Genomic DNA, 23,856 nt, shown 5'->3' on the forward strand with positions numbered 1-23,856 from the left:
ACAATAAACCAATTAGTTAACATCTGTTGTTGGGAAATGGTTAAAATCCATTATTAAGGAAGTAATAACAGGACGTTTAGAAAGTCAAAACACAATCCATCAGTCAGCAGGGTTTTATGAAGGGTAAACCAATTTTGATTAATTGGCTAGAGTTATTCTTAGATATAACAAACTAAGTGGATAATGGGGATCCTGTAGATGTAATATATCTGGACTTCAGGAAGGTGTTTGATAAGGTGCTGCACAGGAGGTTAATTCACAAGGTAACAACACATGGGGTTAGGGGTAATTTATTAGCTTGGATAGAAGACTGGCTAACTGACAGAAGGCAGAGAGTTAGGATAAATATTTTTTTCTCTGGTTGGCAAAATGTAACTAATGGGGTGCCACAGGGTTTGGTCCTCGGGCCCCAACTACTTATAATCTATATTAATGATTTGGATGCAGGGATAGATACTATAACCAAATTTGCAGATGACACTAAAATAGGTGGGATAGTAAGTTGCAATGAGGAAATAAGAAATTTACAAATAGATATAGATAGGTTAGGCGAGTGGGCCAGAATGTGACGGGTGGAGTTTAACATGAATGGGTGTGAGGTTATCCATTTTGATCAGAGAAATGGAATGGCAACTTATTACCTAAATGGAGACAGACTTCGGGGTGCTTTGGTATAGAGGGATCTAAGTGTCCTTGTGCATGAGTCGCAGAAAACCGGCATGCAGGAACAGCAGGGAAGCAAATGGAATTTTGGCATTTATAATTAAAGGAATACAGTATAAAAGTAAGGAAATGTTGCTGCAACTATACAAGGCACTGGTGAGACCACATCTGATGAACTGTGTACAGTTTTGAACTTCTTGTTTGAGAAAAAATGTAGTGGCATTAGAGGCAGTTCAGAGGAAATTCACTAGATTGATTCTAGAGATGTGGGGTTCGTCATATGAAGACAGATTGAGCAGTTTAGGCTTATACTCTCTAGATTTAGAAGAATAAGAGATCTAATTGAGGTATATGAGATGAAAGAAGGTATTGATAAAGTAGATGTAGAGCAGACGCTTCCTCTTGTGGGTCAAGCTAGAATAAGAGGTCACAGTTCTAGGATAAGGGGTAGCAGGTTTAAAACAGAGATGATTGAGTATGAGGAGAAACAATTTCTCTCTCTCTGGGTAATGAATTTGTGGAATTCACTACCTCAGAATGCCAGGGACATTGAGTAAATTTAAGAAGGAGACAGATTTTCAATTAGCAATGGGATGAAGGGTTACGGAGAACGGACAGGAAAGTGGAAATGAGGCCAAGATGAGATTAGCCATGTTCATATTGAATGGCAGAGCAGACTCAAGGGGCTGAATTGCCTACTCCTGCTCCTAGTTCTTATGTTCCTATAAAGCAGCAACTCTTCTACATCATTGCTTATATTCAATGAGCTAAATGTGTCATCTGTGACCATGTAATTGTCTCAAGAATGCCAAGGACCCAATTACAGCTGTCAACTAAATCAGCTACACAATATTTACTATTCACAATCTTATTCAAGGGAAAATTTAAAATGTTTCTTTGTGCAATGATTTGTGGACAATCATTTTAAAAGCAACCACCTTGATTAAAATAGCAATACGGCACACTATTTCAAGGAAAATGGAGACCCGCCCAATACACACTTTTGTCCAGTTTCTAGTGGAATTCCCACCAAAACTTGTGCAGCATTTCTCCAATCTTCTTCCTTCTCATAGATGGTGGCTAGATGCTGTCTTATAGAAGCCACCTGAGAATTAAGCACAACAACCATAAATACAATTTATGATAAGACAAAGGTCAATGATTAGTAATTAGTGAAGAAGTTGTCATTGAACCTATTTTAAGATTATACACATTTTTATATAAAAAATATTTTATATTATTGCATGGGAAATTAGAGCATTTTTTTTCTAGATCGCTCATATTCTCATTCGGCTTCCCTATGACAATCCACAATCAAAATTAAAATTATAGGATCTGCTTCAAAGGTTGTACAAATGCTACCCTTGATCCAAGTAACATATAATACTCAAGAGGAACAAGCAATTCACCTGTGTAGAGCTAAGTTGTGCTCCTCACCATCACCCCCAGGGCTAATTGGCTGGAACTTTCTGGCCATTCACGCTGGTGGGATCTTCTGGTTCCACCGATGGCAAAGCCCGCGGCAAGGGGTGAATTCAATGGGAAACCCTTTTGGCAATGGTGGGTCCAGAAGATCCCACTGCCAGCCAATGGCAGGCCACCTCTGCGAAACACAAGGCAGGTTACATGGAAAATCCCACCCACCATATGTGAAATTGCAGTTATGCCTCACTCTACAGCACAGTATTTTTGAATATCAACCTGTTATACCACCTCAGCATAGATATGTTTACTGCCAGACTTACTGTCACACCCAATTCACTATCCACACTTGCAACAATGAGCAGTGACACTAAAGTGGCAAAAAAAATTGAACTAAAATTTTAAATATTTTGAACAGACAGCTAAAGTTAAAAAGTTTATGTCACAGTATGTTTACATTAACACTACAATGAAGTTACTGTGAAAATCCCCTAATCGCCACACTCCGGCGCGCCTGTTTGGGTACACTGAGGGAGAATTTAGCTTGGCCAATTCACCTAACATGCACATCTTTGGACTGTGGGAGGAAACCGGAGCACCCGGAGGAAACCCACACAGACACGGGGAGAACGTGCAAACTCCACACAGACAATGACCCAAGCCAGGAATGGAACCCGGGTCCCTGGCACTGTGAAGCAGCAGTGCTAACCACTGCGCCACTGTGTCGCCTCAAAGCTAGCAAATATGGTAAATGAAGAATTGAACGATATATTTGAATATATAAACTGTCTGTTGTAACTCTCTCAAGTATTGTACTGGGAACATCCATTTAATCATCCTCAACAAAGGGCAGCTCAGAGTATAATAATGGATTTTGGATTATGGGTATGTGAGCCACAGAACATTTAAATGGAGATAACTGAAAATAGAATAAAAGTGGTATTGCCCTGTTTTAGAACTTAGAAGTTATTTCCAGCTGACTTGAACTAGGTCAGAATGGGTAAGATATTTTTGTGCTTCATTTATTCTGGAAGCCCTCTCAATTCATAGTTTTTCTACCTGAACCACGTATTTTAATACATTCTGAATTGAGAGATTGAGAGGATTTTCATGCTTCACATTCCTGTTTTCATACTTTCTTCAGTGGCTTGGATCAAAAGGCAATTGATTTGATGAGTGTTTCACATTACAATTTATTCATATCAACACAGAACAAGGAAATTCACAAAATATCGTGAGCTTTTGTTTGCTTTATATGGTTCAAAGAAAATAAGTCAATTAAAGATTTTCACAATTAAAAATCAAACCGCATTTACTTTAACAAAAATAAATATTGCTGCTTACTGCCTGCCACGCTCTCACCTGCTCTTCAAATGAAATGACTCGAGGCTGGATCTTTTCCAAAGTAAAGTGATAGATTTCTTTGGCTGTACCATCTGGAAGATTTGGTAGGTGGGAGCAAAAGTCAGTCAGCAGTTGCCGGGAAATCACCAGACTGACATTTTCATTGACCACTGTATTAAAACAAAAGAAAACATTGAATCACAAGCCTTCTACAGATAATATAATGCTGACAATTTATTGAGACTAGCTGCTAGATTTCATTATGGTTTGTCAGAAGAGTTAAGCTCCTTGAAACACACAATTCACAATTATCAATGTAAATGTTTCTTAAAGACTTGATTAGCTGTAAGTATTCGCATTCCAACCATTATTCATGTAAATTGAGTCTCTGTCTTTATATGCCCTGTTTGTGAACAGAATTCCCACTCACCTGAAGAAGGGGCTTGGAGCTCTGAAAGCTTGTTTGGCTTTTGCTACCAAATAAACCTGTTGGACTTTAACCTGGTGTTGTTAAACTTCTTACTTTGATTAAACACAGAAGATGTCATTTGTCCAATTCTATACAGAAATCAATTATTTTTATCAGAGTGCCAGTTATGACAATCAACACAAGCCAGAACGAGGAACAGGATGGAGACACAGCTGGCTGTGTTGATTAAGTTGAGTCAGTAGAAGATAATTAAATCAATTAGAACCTTCACAAGGTAGAAATCTCATAGAAAGGATGAGAAAAAAATGTTTATAATAGAATAGCTTAAAATTATTTTTTTTTAAACTTGATGATAACAGCATTCCTACTCTAAATGCATAATTGTATTATACTAATGTTAAATTAGGCACATTTGCAGTTTATTTCATATTTTAAACTTAAAATGACACCATGTGACGCTTTTGAAGACTATGTGCTGTCCATTATTCCAGTTATGTTATTGAACAAGTAACTTAAGTTCTCAGGACTTGTTCAGACACCGTTGAGGAATTAAGGAATTGGGTCTTGCTTATAATGATCTATGACAAGAAAGCCAAAATAATCTTGTGAGAGAAGCATAGAAAAGATCCAAAATCATCATAAGTGTGACAGAGGAGTCTAGTATTCTGAATACAACACACAGTGAAGCTAGCATTTGACAACAACTTTTCAAGTTGAAAGCTTGAAACATGATTAACCATGGCGACATTTATTATGCAGACAAATCAACTTTCCAAACCTGAGCTTTTAACAGAATTAGATATTCTGTTCAGCATAATGTATCACAAAATCATACAGGACAATTTAATGTATTTGATGAGAAACAAAAATCATTTCTAATTTTTAATAAGGCAATGTTGTCATTGGGCTTATGTAACATACCAATGCCAAAAACAGTGGCAAAAATTATTGACAAGTCAAAAGCAGTTTAATTCTGCATTGTATTCATAATTGATACCCTCCACGACTGTCACCAGATATTTAAATACAGTCAGTCCAATATCCACACAATTGTCTGATTTTTATACAAATTTTCACTGTTGTCCAAACTTCACATTTATTGGAAATACTTGGTTTAAAAAAATGTAGACCAACTAAACTAAGTAAATTAATTTATTTAATTAAGTCATAGATGGAGTCAACAACTAGGGGACTGAAAACAATGGCTTCAATCTTCCCAACATTTAGTTGAAAGAAATTACTGTTCATCCAGTGTGTATCGTCTATAAAATTCACTGCAGGAACTCACCAAGCCTCCGTAGACAGCAACTTTCAAACCCACGACCACTTCCATCTGGAAGGACAAAGGCAGCAAACCCGTGGCAACACCACCATCTGGAAGTTTCCACTCACCATCCTGACTTGGAAGTAGAGTTGTTCCTTCATTGTCGCTGGGTCAAAATCCTTGAATTCCCTCCCTGACACCTACACCACATTGGCTGCAATGGTTCAAGAAGGCAGCTCACCACCACTCAATTAGGGATGAGCAATGCTGGCCTAGTCAGCATTTATTGCTCATCCAACATACCGTGAATGAATTTTAAAAACTCAAAGGATGGTAAAGCTTTGGCATTCTCTACCCCAGAGGGCTGTGGAAGCTCAGTCACTTAGTGTGCTCAAGACAGAATTGACAGATTTTTAGATAGTGTAGACATCAAGGGATATGGGGATAGTGCGGAAAATAACACTCGGTTAGAAGATCAGCTATGATCTAATTGATTGGGGGAACAGACTCGAGCATCTGAATACTTCTGTTCCTATTTCCTATGTTCCCATCTTTCTAACATCAATCCCAATAAGTGGGAAACTCGAACAGAAAACCAATGCAAATGATGACACCAGCTGTGGACAGGCATTTATCACTATCATGATGTGTGGTTTTAGAAGCTCAATAGCAGATGCCAGCCTGGTAAAAAAGACATAAGCAGTGATCATCCTACACCACGAGCAAGGGACAACATGTGTGGCAGACTTTACTTTTCCAGAATCGGCTTGCTCATTAAAACAAGTACAGCAGCTAATCTCATCCAACCTCACCCACATTTTGAGGCTGCATTCATAGGAACAGGAGAAGGCCATTCAGCCCATTGAGCTTGTTCTGCCATTTAATTAGATCATGGTGGATCTGCGGCCTAACTCCAACTGAGGCCCTAACACAGAACCTTGTGGGACACACCACTAGTCGCATCCTGCCAATTTGAGTACCTACTCATTATCCCTACCTTCTACGTCGCCTGCCATTCAACCAATTTCCCAGCCATGTCAGTAATTTGCCCTCAATTCTCTGGGCTTCTACCTTAGTTAACAGTCTCTTATGTGGGATTTTATCTCTCACAGATGGAAGGATGTCAATCAATCAGGATGGTGTGTGACTTGGAGGTGAACTTGCTAATGGTGATGTTTCCATGTGCCTGTTGGTGGTAGAGTTTGTGGATTTCAAAGGTACTGTTGCAGGAGTCCCACTACCTCACATTATGGAGAAAGTTCCTGCCAACAGCATAGTCATATTGGATTACTTTGGTTAACAGTAGGTGGGATGAGCTGCACAAATAGATTGCCATCCCAAAATTGGGGAGAGTGGAGATGGGACAAGTTGCAGTTGGAGGGTGAAAAGGAGGACAAGGTGAGAAAAATGTCACCTTGAGTTGGGATGTGCATGAGAAGATTGTCTGTTTGAACTTGAGGCAGGGTGTCAATGCACAGGGGAAGAGAGCCACTCAAACTGGGAGGGTGTGGTGGAGACATATTTTGATCGGATTATTAGAGTACAAAGCACGTAATACATAATTCAATCTTTGCTGAATATTGTACACAATAAATATATTAAAGCGCAATACTCACTAGCCTCAACAAAGGCCTTCAAAGCCTCCAGTTGCTCAGTTCCTGTTAGTTGCAAGGCTTTTTCCAGGATCTGGCGATACCTATTAAAGAGGACAAAGAGCTGTCTGGCATCAATCTCCTTACAAATGTCACAGTCCTTACATAAAATTGTACTGGTTAGGTGCATTGACCCGAACAGGCGCCAGAGTGTGGTGACTAGGGGATTTTCACAATAACTTCATTGCAGCGTTAATGTAAGCCTTACTTGTGACTAATAAATAAACTTTAGTTCAGGATTTTTATGGAAATTGACACCATTTATAAAGATACTATAATTTCTGTTTTTATAAACTAATTTTCATTCAAGTTAACTGGAGTCAAGGATATCTGTGTCAAAGAGAATTAACATTATTAGCTTAAGTTCCAAGCCATAAGAATGAGGGGATCCCAGGTTCAGATCTTAGTCATTCTCATTTTAGCCGGCTAAACTCAACCAGAGCAACAGCTGGCCAAAGGGTCACCTGCAATTGAACCAAAGGACCTCCTCGGCTGAGAAGAGTAAGGGGAAAGCTCAAGGTTCTTACTCCAAATTGAATCCTACTAAAGAATGCACATTTGAGGATGCTGCGTTAAGCTATGATCCACCCCACCTAAATATCTTATTGGCACTCAATAGCTAGGCACATGAGAAATATTGTTTGCATAAGAGACTGGAAGTTTACATTCAACAGGGGACTGCATCTCAGCATAAGTCAGTAAAACAATAGAAAAAAATTGGAACAAGCAGTTCAGCACAGGATGAATAAAGAGGGTGATTATAATCGATCATATTATACTATCATCCTAATGTGAACTAGAGCGTAACTGGTTAAATAAATAGATCTTACAGAAATAATGGAAGGTTAAACTTGTACTATAATCAGAAAATATATTCATATACATAAAATTACATCTTATAGTTTCTGACTACTAGGCAGTATTGAACTAAAGGCAAAATACTGCGGATGCTAGAACTCGGTAATAAAAGCTTACGCTGCTGAAAATACTCAACAGATCTGGAATATCCATGGAGAGAGAAACGGAGTGAATGTTTTGAGTTGAGTATGTCTTATCTTCTCTGATACTGTCAGACCTGCTGAGTATTTCCAGCACTTTGTATTGAAATCAAAACTGAACATTGGTTAATAAATTCACAGAAAACAAGGTTTTTAGTACAATTTTGGAGTGGGGTCTTAGCATTCAGATTATGTCACAATGAGCTTTTTCAGAAACGTGGAGGATGAGTTCACAGAATATATAAAAGTTAGTTTACTAGATCAGTGCATTGAGGAACCAACTAGGGAACTGGTTATTTTGGATCTTGTATTGTGCAATGAGAAAGTGTTATTTAATAATCTTGTAGTAAAGAGGCCTTTAAAAGTGATTTGGATAATTCCAAAATCAGGTTCTTAAATCTGAACAAAGCAATGAGAGTTGAGTGGGTAAGGTACATTGGGAAACTACATTGAAAAAACTTAATACATAACTTGCAATAACAATGTATTTCTTTACAGCACAAAAACTCTCAGAAAATTTGGTTCAACCATGGCCATCAAGAAGAGTTAAGGAAGAGGCTTATAAAGTTGCCAAACAGAGTAGTAAGCCTGAGGATTGGAAGGACTTTTGAATTCGGCAAAGCAGGGATAAAAAATTGATAATGAAAGGGGAAAGAGCACGTACAATAACCGATGGTTAACATTTCTACAGGTCTGTAACTAGGAAGAGATCAGTGAAAGTAAATGTGGACCCATTAAAGGCAGAGAAGGGTGAAATTGTAATGGGAAACAAGAAAATGGTCGAGACAAGCAAATACTTAATGTCTGGCTTCAAAATAGAAGACATAAAAACATTCTGAAATAATGGGGAATGAATAGTTTAGTGAGAATGAGAAATTGAAATCAAAATGAACAATAGTACAGGAAAAATTAGTGGGACTTTATGGCAACAAACCTACTGAACCCGGTAACCTGTGTGCTAGGGTTTAAAAAAAAGTTAGCTACAGAAAGTGAATGCATTGGTTTTGAACCACCAGAATTTCTTCAATTTTAGGGCCATTCCCAATGATTGGAAGGAAATAACATAATCCTATTGTTTAAGGAAGAGAGAAAATGGGATCTCTTGACCAGCCAGCCTAAAATCAATAGTAAACAAAACACTAGAATCTATTGTTAGAGATGTGGTAACAGGGCGCTTAAAAAGTCATTATATGATTAAGCAGAGTTAACATGAATTTAAGAAAGGGAAATCATTTTTGATAAATTTGAGGATGTAACTAACAGAATGGATAAGGAGGAACTAGTGTAGTCGCAGAGTTATTATGGCACAGAAGGTGGCCATTCTGCCTCGAGTCCATGTCAGTTCTCTGAAGACAAATCCAGTCAATCTCATTCCCCCACTCTAAGCCCATAGTTATGCAAGTTTAATTCCTCAAGTGCCCACCCAATTTTCTTTTGAAATCATCGATCATCACCACTTCGACTACCCTCAGGGGCAGTAAATTCCAGCTCATTACCAGCTGTTGCATAAAAAAGTCCTGACTCACATTCCCCCTCATTTTTTCCCCCCAAAACCTTAAATCTGTGTTCATTGGTCCTTGTATCATCAGCTAATGGGAATAGAGTTTATTTGTTCACCGTATCTAAACCTGATGTCATCCTGCACAGCTCTATCAAATCTCCCCTCAACCTTCTTTGTTCCAAGAAGAATACCACCAAATTCTCCAACCCAATCTGGCAGCTAAAATCCACCGTTCCTGAAACCATTCTGGTAAATCTCCCCTGCACCTGTTCAAAGACCCTCATATCTTTCTTAAAACGTGATGCCAGAACTGGACGCAATATTCCAATTGTGGCCTAACCAGAGCTTTATAAAGGTTCAGTATAACTTTCTTGCTTTTTGTACTCAATACCTCTCTTCATGAAGCCCAAGACCCCACATGTTTTTCTGCTCACACTCTCAATATATTATATCACCATCAAAGATCCAAGCATATGAACCCCTAGGTCTCTCTGTCTTTGCACCCTCCTTACAACAGTGCCATTAAGTATGTATTGCCTCTCTCTATTCCTTCTGTTAAATGCTTATATAATGTATTTGAATTTTCAAGAAGTATTCGGTAATGTACCACACAAGAAGTTATTACACAAAAATAAGGCTCATGGGACTGAAGTAATATATTAGCATGAATAGACTGGTTAATGAACAGAATACAAAACGTAGGAATAAATGGGACATTTCCAGGCCAATATACTGTAGCTAATAATGTACTGCAGCAATCAGCACTTGGGCCTCAGCTATTTACATCTATATTAATCAATTAGATAAAGAGGCTGAATGAAACGTATCCAAGATTGCAACAATATAGTACAGAAGTTAGGTGGGAGGCAGCATGGGGGCAAAATGGTTAGCATTGCTGCCTCACAGCGTCAGGGACCTGGGTTTGATTCCCGGCTTGGGTCACTGTCTGTGTGGAGTTTCCACGTTCTTCCCATGTCTGTGTGGGTTTCCTGAGGTGCTCCAGTTTTCTCCCACAGTCTGAAAGATGTGCTGGTTAAGTGCATTGACCATTGGCACTAGAGTGTGGCGATTAGGAGAATTTCACAGTAACTTCATTGCAGTGTGAATGTAAGCCTTAATTGTGACTAATAAATAAACTTCAAAAAAAAATTAAAGTAAGCAGTAAGTAAAATGTTTCCAGAGGGATAGATGGATTGGCTAAGTGGTAAAGAAAGGAATCAAGATTATGTGGAGGCAGTGGGGGTCTCGGTGGTGATGGGCAGACAGAAAGTGGAGTTGAGGCTGCAGTCAGATAAGCCATGATGTTATTGAATGCCACAGCAGGCTTGAAGAGTCTAATGACCTATTTCTTATGTTCTAAACGCATATCATTACACAGTTAGAAAAATGTATCAATATAGCTGGAAATGTGGTCATATTATCTTTCATTACTGACACCACATTCATATTAATATTCTGGATCTTTATAATGTGCTGCAACTTCCATCCCATTCATGCAGTCAACGACATTACTGAGAGTCTGGAGTCACATCTAGGTAAAGATGGCCGTTTTCCTTCTCTAAAGAACAAGATGGATTTTTACGACAATCAACAATGGTTTCATGGTCATGACAACTTTTATTGAATTCAAATTACACCATCTGCCATGGTGGGATTCAGACCCGGGTCCCCACAGCAATACCCTGGGTCTCTGGATTACCAGATCTGTGACATCATCACTATGCCACCGTCTTCCCTTCAATGAATCACACACAATAAGCTATTATGCAGGTAATTAGTAAATATAATGAATGTTATTATTGCGAGGGGAATTGAATACAAAAGTAAGGAGTTTATGCTTTAGTTTTACAGGGCACTAGTGAGTCCACAGTTGGAGTTCTATGTACAGTATTGGTCTCCTTATTTAAGGAAGAATGTAAATGTGTTGGGAATGGTTCAGAGAAAGTTTACCAGATGAGTACCTGGAATGGCACAGTAAGTAGTCTCACAACACCAGGTTAAAGTTCAACAGGTTTATTTGGTAGCACGGGCTTTTGGAGTGCCGCTCCTTTACCCGATGAAGGAATGGGTAAGTTGTCTTATGAGGAAAGGTTGGACAGGCTAGGCTTGTCTGCTTGGAGTTCAGAAGAGCAAGAGGCAACTTGATTGAAACATAAAATCCTGAGGGATTTTGACAGGGTGGCTATGGAGGGGATGTTTCCTCTTGTGGAAGAATCTAGAACTAGGGGTCACTGTTCAAAATGCAGGGTTACCCATTTAACATGAAGATGAGGCGAATTATTTTCACTCAAGAGGTTCATGAGTCTTTGGAACTCGCTTCCTGAAAAGGTGGTGGAAGCAAAGTCAAAGAACAAAGAACAACACTGCACAGGAACACCAAGCCTTACTGATATGCTGTTTCTATCCTTCCGTTCGCCTCCCGTTCATGTGTCAATCAAGATACACCTTGAACTTTGCTAACGTGCCTGCTTCCACCATGTCCACTGGCAGTGCATTCCAGGCACCTACCACCCTCTTTCTCAGGGGAGCTACGGAAAAACTTTCTCCGTACGTCTCCCTTGAACTTACCACCTCTCACCTTAAACATGTGCCCTCTTGTAGTCAACCCTTCCACCTTGGGAAAAAGCCTCTGACTATCCACCTTATCAATGCCTCTCATAATTTTGTAGACTTCTATCACGTCACCCCCTCAACCTCCTTCTTTCCAGCGAAAACAATTTATCCAGCCTCTTCTCAGACCTAAAACCCTGCAGACCAGGCAACATTCTGGTAAACCTTCTTTGCACCCTCTTCAAAGCATCCTCATCCTTCTGGTAGTGTGCCGACCAGAACTACACACAATATTCCAAATGCAGCCTAACTAAAGTTTTGTACAGCTGTAACATAACTTGCCAACTTTTATACTCAATGCCCTGACCAATGAAGGCAAGCATGCTGTACGTATGCTGAGTCTTTGGATATTTTTAAGGCAAAGGTGGATAGATTCTAGGTAAGCAAGGGGTGATAGGTTATTGGGGGCTAAGTGGGCTAATTGAGATTAATATCAGATGAGCCATATTATTAAATGGCGGAGTAGGCTCAAGGGGCTTAATGGCCTACTCCTGCTGCTTGGTCGTATATTTATATGATTAAAAAATAGTTATTTTAGCACATTCAGAAGAATTTATCATCTCAGGTGTATTCCTTGAACCAGCGATATTATTTATAACCATGATATAGCTATACCACTCCAATAGTTTTTTTTAAGAACATGATGTTTTCTTTAAAATTATGATTTGAAACCATAAGGTGAAGCACCATTAAGCCTTTTAAATGCACAATAAAACACCCTTTTAAGCTTTTTTCATGCAAATGCAATTCAACTAGAAACAGCTCAGAGTCACAAAGTGGACATTAAAGATCTGCATATGGCTCTGGAGCCACAGTCTGCTGATCCTTGGTCCAGATCATTTGTGCACATCAAACATGGGACAGAATCCTATTACAGAGATCTTGGCACCTCATTCAATTATTCTCCTTAAGGCAATTTAGCTCTGCTTTCAACTCTTGCTTTTCTCCTGTTTAGCCACTTACTAATTAATACATTAGTATCTATCCTTGATTACCACTACACTTAGTTTGTAAACGTTTGCACGCATTGCTTTAATTAAAAAACATTATTGCAAGTCTAGATACATCAGTCTTGCTGCTTTCAACTGCCCCTCTCTCCCAGCAAACCCCCACCAACAAAGGGAGAACCTAGACTTCCTAACCCACAGACCGCAGTCAGTAAGTATAGGTAATGACATCTCCTCTACAATTATGCCTCAACACCAGTGCCCCACAAGGCTGTGTCCTCACCCCCTTACTATATTCCTTATACACTTATGGCCATGTGGCCAAATTCTGCTCCAACTCCATTTTCAAGCTTACTGATGACACCACTGCAGTGAGTCAGATCTCAAACAATGACAAGATGGAGTACAGAAAAGAGATACAGAATTTGGTGAAATGGTGCGATGACAAAAATCCCTTCCGCAATATCAGTAGAATGAAGGAGATAGTTATCGACTTCAAGAAATGCAATGAAGGACATGCCCCTGTCTACATCGATGGTGATAAAGTGGAAATGGTCGAAAGCTTCAAATTTCTAGGTGTTCAGATCACCAACAACGTGTCCTGGTCCCTCCAGGCCAAAGCTATAGTTAAGAAATACCTCCAATGCCTCTACTTTCTCAGGAGGCTAAGGAAATTCGGCATATCCACTACAACTATCATAGATGCACCATAGAAAGCATCCTTTCTGGTTGTGTCACAGTTTGGTATGGCTCCTGCTCTGACCAAGACCGCAAGAAACTACAAAGGGTTGTGAACATAGGCCGGTCCATCAAGCAAACCAGCCTCCCACCCATTGATACGGTCTACACCTCTCGCTCCTTCAGAAAAACAGCCAGCATAATCAAGGGCCCCTCGCATCCCAGACATTCTCTCTTCCACCTTCTTCTGTTGAGAAAAAGATGCAAAAGTCTGAGAACACGTACCACCCGACTCAAGAACAGCTTCTTCCCTGCTGCCATCAGACTTTTGAATCTACCATATATTAAGCTGATCTTTCTTTACACCCTATCGGTAACTGTAACACTCTATTTTGCACTCTAATCTTTTCTTCTCCCCTATGTACTCTATGAACAGTATGTTTTGTCTGTATAGCAAACAAGAAACAATACTTTTCACTGTATCCTAATGTGAAATAATAAATCAAATCAAATCAAAACTTAAAAAACCCAGCCAATAGGACATCATCTTCAGCCAATGAGACTAGTCTAACAGGACCTATCCACTGTAAGCCAGAAATCGATTCCACACATCCACAGCTCTGTGGGAAAAATTCTGGTCTCAAATCCTGCCTGAGCCTTGTTCATTTTCAACTGTTCAATCCAGTTCTTCATTCCCAGCCCAATTTAAGAAAGCTGCTCGCCATTATATTATTTATTTAGCATTTTAAAAACCTGCATCGTATTGTTTATTTAACTAAAACAGTGTCACAAGATGTTGTCCATAATTTATAACAGCAAAATCCTAAATTATCCTGACAGAGTCATCCAGACTTGAAACATTAGCTCTGTTGTCTCTTCACAGATGCTGTTAGACCTGCTAAAATTTTCTAGCATTTTCTGTTCTTGCTTCAGACTCCAGCATCCATAGTAATTTGCAAATTATCTTTGTTGCTTTCCTTTGAGGCCTCTCCAATGCGTCAATTTGATTCATGCTGAATTTATAAACAAAAGAATAGCTGGCCATTCTTCATCAACGTATTGTAGGAAAACACGAGGAATTAAAAAACTCTCCCTTGCAACTGAGTACCATCAATGTAAGCACATGGAAGAGACTGATACTATACAAGGAAAGCAGTTCCCACGATCACTATGCTGACGGTTGTACTCCCCAGTGTGATCAACATGTTACTCGCAGCTGCTTTTGGTTTTTCTCCCAAAAACAAGTTTTTAAATTTCTGCAACCCATGGAACAAACCGCAGGACCTTTTCCATACAATAAAAAGGCATGAATATGACTGATGTTGCAACTTCATCACTTGTAATATTATTCAACTTAAATCAGCCTTTGAATAAATATTTCGCTCCTCAAAACCTGATATCACTGAATCATAGAAGGGAGGTCATTTGGCCCATCAAGTCTGAACCCTCTCCCCGACAGACCATCTTGCCCAGGCCCACCCCATCTCTGTAACTCCAAGTATTTGCCATGCTAATCCCCCTGACGTACATATCTTGGGACATTAAAGGGCAATTCAGCACATTTTTGGACTGTGGGAGGAAACTGGAGCACCTGGAGGAAACTCACACAGACACAGGGAGATCATGTAAACTCCACACAGACAGTCACCCAAGACTGGAATTGAACCTGGGTCCCTGGCACTGTGAGGCTGCAGTGCTAACCATTGTGCCACCATGCTGACCCTGCGTATTCTGTATTCATCTGGTTTCACCAGCAATAGAGAGCAAAATTTGATAGACGTTTATCTGCTAAGGTTATCCCCAAATGAACAAAAATCAAGCGTGGCATCTAGAAAATAGCAAAAGATTTCCCTAAATACAGTACAGTACAACTTTCACAAACTCCTATCCAAAGTAATAGTATAAGGAAGCTTACTCAGCATGGACTTGCAATCGGGTTAAGGTAGCAATCAAATCAGGGTTCAAACATCATCATAAGGAACAGCATATAATGTATTTTCTTGCATTTTCACAGGAATATCTATTAGGCTTCTTAAGTACAAGAAGTTTAATTTCAAGTGCTGCCAAACGTTTTTAAGGAGCTTTATGGACTATTCTGATGTCTGTGTTTGATCTATTACATTCAAATCAGAAAGATTTGATATCAGAGCCTGCATTGCAAAAGTAAATTCTGACAACCTAAAAATAAAATTTACAACAATCTCAAACAATGTTAAGACTTTTTAAAGAAAGCTTTCTTCTTTGAATATATGTTTCAACAAAGAATGGGTAAGTGAAGATTCCCATTCTATGACATCTTATGTGCAAACTAAGACCAACTATTACTATGTTCTAACTCGCCAAAGAACTAACAATATAAAATTCATAATAAATGCTGCTGGAAAGGAAATCATTCCAAGCAAAGGCCACTGAAAGTTGTGCCACCATAAATCAAAACATCAAATTACAATTCGTCTTAATAACTTGTGCATTTTCCCTAAAATTCTACAAAAAATAAACTCATTAACGATAGTCAGCATGGTTTTGTGAGAGGGAGGTCATGCCTCACTAACCTGGTGGAGTTTTTCGAAGAAGTGACTAGAATGGTTGACGAGGGAAGGGCCGTGGATGTCGTCTATATGGACTTTAGTAAAGCGTTTGACAAAGTCCCTCATGGTAGGTTGGTTCAAAAGGTTGGATCTCATGGGATAAAGGGGGAGGTGGCTAGATGGGTGGAGAACTGGCTTGGTCACAGAAGCTACGACAACGGATGAATGAACACCGCTCGACAATCACCAGGCAAGACTGTTCTCTTCCTGTGGGGGGGAGCACTTTAGCAGTCACGGGCATTCAGCCTTGGATCTTCAGGTAAGCGTTCTCCAAGGCGGCCTTCACGACACACGACAGCGCAGAGTCACTGAGCAGAAACTGATAGCCAAGTTCCGCACACATGAGGACGGTCTAAACCGGGATGTTGGATTTATGTCACATTATCAGTAACCCCCACAGCTTGCCTCCTGGACTTGCACAATTTCACAAGCTGTACTGTCTGGAGACAATACACATCTCTTTAACCTGTGTTGAATGCTCCCTCCACCCACATTGTCTGTACATTTAAGACCTGGCTGGCTGTAGAGTTTTGCATTCTAATCAGTATTCTGTAATTTGATTTCTGTGTCTGTGCCCTGTTTGAGAACAGAGACCACTCCATTTGACGAAGGAGCATTGCTCCGAAAGCTTATGGTATTTGCTACCAAATAAACCTGTTGGACTTTAACCTGGTGTTGTGAGACTTCTTACTTGGTCACAGAAGACAGAGGGTGGTAGTGGAAGGGTCTTTTTCCGGCTGGAGGCCTGTGACTAGTGGTGTTCCACAGGGCTCTGTATTGGGACCTCTGCTGTTTGTGATTTATATAAACGATCTGGAAGAAGGTGTAACTGGGGTGATCAGTAAGTTTGCGGACGACACAAAATTGGCAGGACTTGCAGATAGTGAGGAGCATTGTCAGAAGCTACAGAATGATATAGATAGGCTGGAAATTTGGGCAAAGAAATGGCAGATGGAGTTCAATCCTGATAAATGCGAAGTGATGCATTTTGGTAGAAATAATGTAGGGAGGAGCTATACGATAAATGGCAGAACCATAAAGGGTGTAGATACGCAGAGGAACCTGGGTGTGCAAGTCCACAGATCCTTGAAGGTGACGTCACAGGTGGAGAAGGTGGTGAAGAAGGCATATGGCATGCTTGCCTTTATAGGACGGGGCATAGAGCATAAAAGTTGGGGTCTGATGTTGCAGATGTATAGAACGTTGGTTCGGCCGCATTTGGAATACTGCGTCCAGTTCTGGTCGCCACACTACCAGAAGGACGTGGAGGCTTTGGAGAGAGTACAGAGGAGGTTTACCAGGATGTTGCCTGGTATGGAGGGGCTTAGTTATGAGGAGAGATTGGGTAAACTGGGGTTGTTCTCCCTGGAAAGACGGAGGATGAGGGGAGACTTAATAGAGGTGTATAAAATTATGAAAGGCATTGATAGGGTGAACGGTGGGAAGCTTTTCCCCAGGTCGGTGGTGACGTTCACGAGGGGTCATAGGTTCAAGGTGAAGGGGGGGAGGTTTAACACAGATATCAGAAGGACATATTTTACACAGAGGGTGGTGGGGGCCTGGAATGCGCTGCCAGGCAAGGTGGTGGAGGCGGACACACTGGGAACGTTTAAGACTTATCTAGACAGCCATATGAACAGAGTGGGAATGGGGGGATACAAAAGAATGGTCTAGTTTGGACCAGGGAGCGGCACGGGCTTGGAGGGCCGAAGGGCCTGTTCCTGTGCTGTATTGTTCTTTGTTCTAACTCAAACTGTCCTTTCAATCACACCTAAATTTGGGCAAGTATATAATTGGCTGTCCAATATTATGTTTGAATGAAATCCTATTAACAACATTAAAATTAAATAATTGGATTTATATACCACCTTTCATGTGGAAATTTTTCAATGGCATTTTATGTTTTGAAATAGTGACTTATAAACAGCTTGTTTTTTGATCTCAATAGATGGCAGGTTCCTGTGACTTATAGCATTTGAAAATGCAATTAACTTAATGCTACTGAACATAATCAAGAATATATAGTACAGATAATCTATACATCCTGTATAAGACTAAGTTGCAGTTCTTTTATACAATTTTAAAAGAGCAGCTTTTTTTCCTCTTTCTCTGCTAAGGCAGTGATTGACACAATCTAGGATAAAGGTTGCCATAACATTTTCTGCTGGATTCCCTCTTTCTGGAGTCACAGAATCATCTAGTACAGAAAAGGTCTTTCAGCCTGTCAACTCTGTACTGGCAAAACTACACTAAATCTACACTAATCCCACTTTCCAGCACTTGGCCCATAGCCTTGAATGTTATGATATTTCCAGTGCTCATCCACATACGTTTTAGTGGTTCTGAGTTTTCCCACCTCTACCACCCTCCCAGGCAATGCATTCCAGACTCCCACTACCCTCTGTGGGTTTCCTCAAATCCCCCCTAAACCTCCTGCCCCTCACCTTGAAATTATGCCCCACCATTATTGACCCTTCAACTAAGGGGAACAGTTGCTTCCTATCCACCCTATACGTAGCTCTCAATCTTATGCACCTCAGTCAGGTCCCCCTCAGCCTTCTCTGCTCTAAAGAAAACAACCTGAGCCTATCCAGCCTCTCTTCATAGTTCAAATGTTCCATCCCAGACAGCATTCTGGTGAACTTCATCTGCACCCTCTCCATTGCGATCACATCCTTCCTATAGTGAGGTGACCAGAACTGCACACAGTACTCCATCTGTGGCCTAACCAAAGTTTTGTGCAGCTCCAACATAATCACCCCGCTCTTATAATCTATGCCATGGCTGATAAAAGGTGTCCCATATGCCTTAACCTGTCCTGCCATCTTCAGGACTCTGTGGACAAGTATCCCAAATCTCTCCGTTCCTCTGAGCTTCTTAGTCTTTGCTATTTATTGAGTATTCTCCTGTCTTGTTACTCCTTCCAAAGTGCACCATCTCACACTTTTCAGGATTGATTCCATCTGCCACTGATCTGCCCATCTGACCAGCCCGTCTATATCTTCCTGCAACCTAAGGCCTTCTTCTTCACAATTAATCATTCTGCCAATCTTTGTTTCATCTGCAAACTTACTTATCACTCTCCCCCACGTTCTCATCAATATTGTTTACAAACATCATGAACAATAAAGGGACCTAACACTGATCCTTGTGGTACACCACTGAACACCAGCCTCCAGTCACACAAACAGCCTTCTACCACCAAGCCAGTTTTTGATCCAACTTACCCTAGATCCCTTATGCTTTTGTCTCCTTTATCAGTTTCCCTTATGGGACCTTGTAATTTACATGGATTTCAGCAAAGCCTTTGACATCAACTGCAATACCCTCGTCCACATACCTGATCATATCCTTGAAAAATTCAATCAAATTTGTTGGGTATGGAGACTCATGACCCATTCACACACTTCTCTTTTCTAGGAAATAATACACTACAGTCAAGAATGGGAATCCTGAGCCTGAGTAGGAAGGGTTGTTTTTCTCCATTTGCCTTTTGACAGATCTACTAGTTCCTTCCGGAGGATCAACATTCTTACATCTACACTTCAAAAAAACTCAAATCATTCGTTCACAATTAAAGAGTACAATAGTTGTGCTCATATCAGTCGTATAGATAGAACCAGGGACCACCAACGTGGCATGAAGTTATTGGCCAATAATGGTACTTTCCACCAGTAATCTCAGCATTTAAGGGACGAATCCTACATCAACGTTCGTGTCACACGGGGGCCACTAGTACCTTATGGTACTTTGCGTGATTGGTCCTTTTTCATGAACAATTAGTCCTTGTAGGAAATTTGACAGTAAAAGATATTACACTCCAGTTTAAATCCATACAGCAAAAATCCCTCTGAGCTCGGGTACCGAGTATGTGCCTATCCGACAGCAGTTGTTGCACAGGTCGAAGACTAGATGTCAACATGGGTTGATGCCATGGGGTGGGGAAGCTCCTGGAATCCATGATTGGTGGAAGCACAAATCTCTGTGGTGTTCATTTTAACAAAATAGGTTAACGAGTCAAAACGGATACTATGTGGACATTTTGACAAAAATTGACAGGAGGAATTTGACCCCCTCCCAGACCGATCAAATGTGAGGATAGATTTTAACTTCCCAGCCTGGAGGCAGGAGATGAGATAGTTTCAGTGGAGAGACAGTCAGCGCCGGGTCACATTCACTGCCCTCGGTGCCGGCTGGCTGGCGGGCGGACAGCTCTGTAATGATAACCGCTCTCCAGGCTGGGCGACGGCTGCTGAGGCTGGGCCGTTAGGAGGCAGAGTTCCGCCAATTGCCTTCTGCAGCTGTCGACGGCCCGAGCCGCGGCCCACTCACGCTCACCCACTCTCCCTGTTTTACTCACTTGCCGGCTAGATCCTTGTGGGAGCCGGTGGAGTTCATCAGCACGACCAACTCCTGCCTCATCGCCCCCGCCGCCATCTTCCCCCACCTCCAACAAGGAGTTGCTGTCGGCGACAAGAGCGCCTCTCCCACCGTCACCACGGCACAACAGCGCCATCCGCCCTGGGAGGTCTGCAGCCATCCTCTAGCAGTCGGAGCTTCGTCTCCTGGAAGGGAGGACTCTAAATCAATGCTTGACACATATCTCTCCCCTCCACCTTCACCCCATTTCCATTTATTTTATTTCATTTCTTCTTTTCATCTCATTCATCCATTTTTATTACCCTTCCTTCTCAATTCCAAAAGAAACGCTCTGACGAAGAGTCATCTTGACTAAAAACATTGGATCTATCCTCTCTCCACAGATGCTGTCAGATCTGCTGAATTTTCCAGCATTTTCTGTTTTTGTACCATTGTGGTACCTACCATCTTTCTTCACATATCTCAGTCGTTCCTTGGCTTCATAGAACATAGTGCATGCAGTTGTTCCACCTTATTCTCAGGGTTTCCAGGGTCTCAGACAAGAACTTACCAAATATAAGATAGCAACTGAAAAACAATCCTTCACGAGTTGATTTCCACAAAATTAATTGTGACTGGAGAGATGAATATAGGGATGGACAATGAGTGCCAGTGTTATAGTCAGCTGTGTTACCACAAAGAATATTAATAAAACTATTATTTAGCATTACCATTGTTGTATGCTGAATTCCTAGTTACGGAAATGAGAAAATCCACCGATTATCAACATATGGCTAATTTCCCCTGCAGAACAAACACTGATAAGAATTTCTGCATGATGTATGTGGAACCCATTTACTCTGGACAGTCTGAAGTGAGCATCGATCAATGAGTTTATCAAAATCATTTAAAACTATTTATCTTCCAATTTCAGTATTGGTGGACTCGATAAAGTTCACTCAACTTCAGAGTCATAGGCGCAAACTCTACCACCTCGCCCGCCCCGGAATCAGCATGGGCGAGGGTCCCACAATGGAAATATCCATTGGCCTCAGGCGGGATCTTATGATCTTACGATTCCGCCCGAACGAGGCCGTAGAATCCAACCCGTAGGGTTTTCCAGCACAAAAAAGAGGTCCTTCAGCTCATCGTGTCTGTTTCAGCCATCAAGCATCTATCCTAACCACATTTCTCAGCACTTGGTCTGTAGGCTTGTGGTGTTTCAAGTACTCATCTAAATGCTTCTTAAAGTGTTTTGAGGGTTGCTGCCTCTGCCATCCTTTCAGGCAGCGTGTTCCAGATTCCCAACACCTCTGAATGAAAGATTTTCCTCAAATCCCTTTTAAATCTCTGCTGCTTACCTGAACAGCTTGATATGGCTCTTGCTCTGCCCAAGACAGCAAGAAACGACAAAAGGTTGTGAATGTAACCCAATCCAATGTAGCAAACCAGCCTCCCATCCATTGACTCTGTCTACACTTCCCGCTGCCTCAGCAAAGCAGCCAGCATAATTCATAGAATCATACAGCACAGAAAGAGGCCATTCGGCCCATCAAGTCTGCACCGACCACAATCCCACCCAGGCCCTACCCCCATTTCCCTACATATTTACCCACTAATCCCTCTAACCTACGCATCTCAGGACACTAAGGGCAATTTTAGCGTGGCCAATCAATCTAACCCGCACATCTTTGGATTGTGAGAGGAAACCGGAGCACCCGGAGGAAACCCACGCAGACACGAGGAGAATGTGCAAACTCCACACAGACAGTGACCCAAGCCGGGAATTGACCCAGGTCCCTGGAGTTGTGAAGCAGCAGTGCTAACCACTGTGCTACCATGCCATGCCATAACCCCACACATTTACCCTGCTAATCCATGCAACGAGCAGGTGAATCATCTCTGCATCCTCTCGAGTACAACTGCATCCTTTCTATAATGTGGCTGCACATGGTGCAAATAGTATTCCAGCTATGGTCTAACAAGCATTTTATACAGCTCCATCATAACCTCCCTGCTCTTATATTTTATGCCCCAGCTTAAAAAGGCAAGTATCCCATATGCCTTCTTAACCACCTTATCTACCTGTCCTGCTGCCTTCAAGGATCCATGGACATGCACCCCACGGTGCACGATCATTTTTTTGCAAGTGAAAAGGCTTTGATGAAGAAGAAACATTAAAATAAGATGCCTTGATCTGCGTTAAGTGATATTTCTCTCTCCAGGTAACTGCAGAATTTTCAGTTCTGGCACAAAACCAAAGCAAAACCCCTCTCACAATCTTCTCTCTGCAAAAGCTGTATTTAAGTCCAATGAAGGCTGATTATAATATATGTATCTCTGTCATCAGATCTTTGAACGGTGTATGTATTGTTTTAATTGGGTTTACTCACCATTGTAGATATAGCAATTATTAAAGCATTGTACAGCTCCACAAGCTCTGAACTGATAGCCCAATACACAACCAATTGTTGAACAGAGGTTTCACACTTAGAAAACACCAAAACACTTTTCAAACAAATAGTAATGTTAACATAAAAGTAATGTTGACCTAAAAATCATGAACTTTGAAATCTGTTGTGTCTGCTGAGTTCTTTTTATTAAATTGGCACTTTTTTGGCACGTTTTCTGTTCTGATGGACGGCACATGAGAAAATAAAATAATTTTCCAGGATCCAACACCAAACACATTTAAATGTAGAATACATTTTGCTTTCTGCCCATCAAAGTACGTCAGTTTTAACTCACAATACTCTCTAATACACTTACCTGACATTTTATTGTTTCCTACATCAGCCATCCTATATCCTGTGGTTTAGGCAGATTAATAATTTTTCATTGGAAAATAAACAATTAATTTAACATGAGTCTACTTTCAATTGGTCAGCTTGATTGGGGCTGTATTTGAATCCAATTCTCAGATGTAAAATCTCAGTGTTTCTGCCATTGAACCATCTACTCATCCAAGCCATAGACTAAAGAGTTGTGCATTAACTTTATTTTCATGATTATATTCCTGCTACACAAATCATTCATATATTATGACCTGAAAATATGATAACATTCTACTTCAACATTATATTTAGCTTCAGTACTGCATCAATCTTTTCAAACTCATATTATGAAGTTGGAACTTCTGTAATTGGTGCTGGACAGTGACAGACAGTACTCAAGTCAATTTCTGGTTTGTGCTGAATTAGTTGACCTCATATAGGGCAATAATTAGTAAACCGGAGAGGGTTGCAGTGGTTGGGTCGTTAAGCATGTTCAAGGCTGAAATAGACAGACATTTAATTAGTAAGGCAATCAAGGGGTATGGGGATAAGGCGGGAAAGTGGAGTTGATCTTCACCTTCACCCAGTTCATATCATGATCTCTTTGAATGACAGAGTAGACTCAA

The 23,856-nt window shown here is 40.7% G+C and overlaps 1 protein-coding gene across 4 annotated transcripts in view; it reads right to left on the minus strand.

Annotated features, from left to right (window-relative positions):
• Positions 1 to 20,602, minus strand: part of cops4 (COP9 constitutive photomorphogenic homolog subunit 4 (Arabidopsis)) — a 59,158-nt gene extending 38,556 nt beyond the window's left edge. For 3 of the 4 annotated variants that reach the window (XM_078214429.1, XM_078214420.1, XM_078214411.1), the window contains exons 1-4: positions 20,458 to 20,588; positions 6,740 to 6,819; positions 3,448 to 3,599; positions 1,665 to 1,768 (exon numbers count right to left, since the gene is read on the minus strand). In XM_078214429.1, coding sequence (XP_078070555.1) covers positions 1,665 to 1,768; positions 3,448 to 3,599; positions 6,740 to 6,819; positions 20,458 to 20,534 — 413 coding nt within the window. In that variant the 5' untranslated portion in view covers positions 20,535 to 20,588. Of the gene's footprint in view, positions 1 to 1,664; positions 1,769 to 3,447; positions 3,600 to 6,739; positions 6,820 to 20,457 lie in introns of all 4 variants that reach the window. The other variant, XM_078214402.1, reaches the window with a different exon arrangement.
• Positions 20,603 to 23,856: the final 3,254 nt, after the last annotated feature.

The sequence above is a fragment of the Mustelus asterias genome, chromosome 1, assembly GCF_964213995.1.
Source record: "Mustelus asterias chromosome 1, sMusAst1.hap1.1, whole genome shotgun sequence".
NCBI classification, from domain to species: domain Eukaryota; kingdom Metazoa; phylum Chordata; class Chondrichthyes; order Carcharhiniformes; family Triakidae; genus Mustelus; species Mustelus asterias.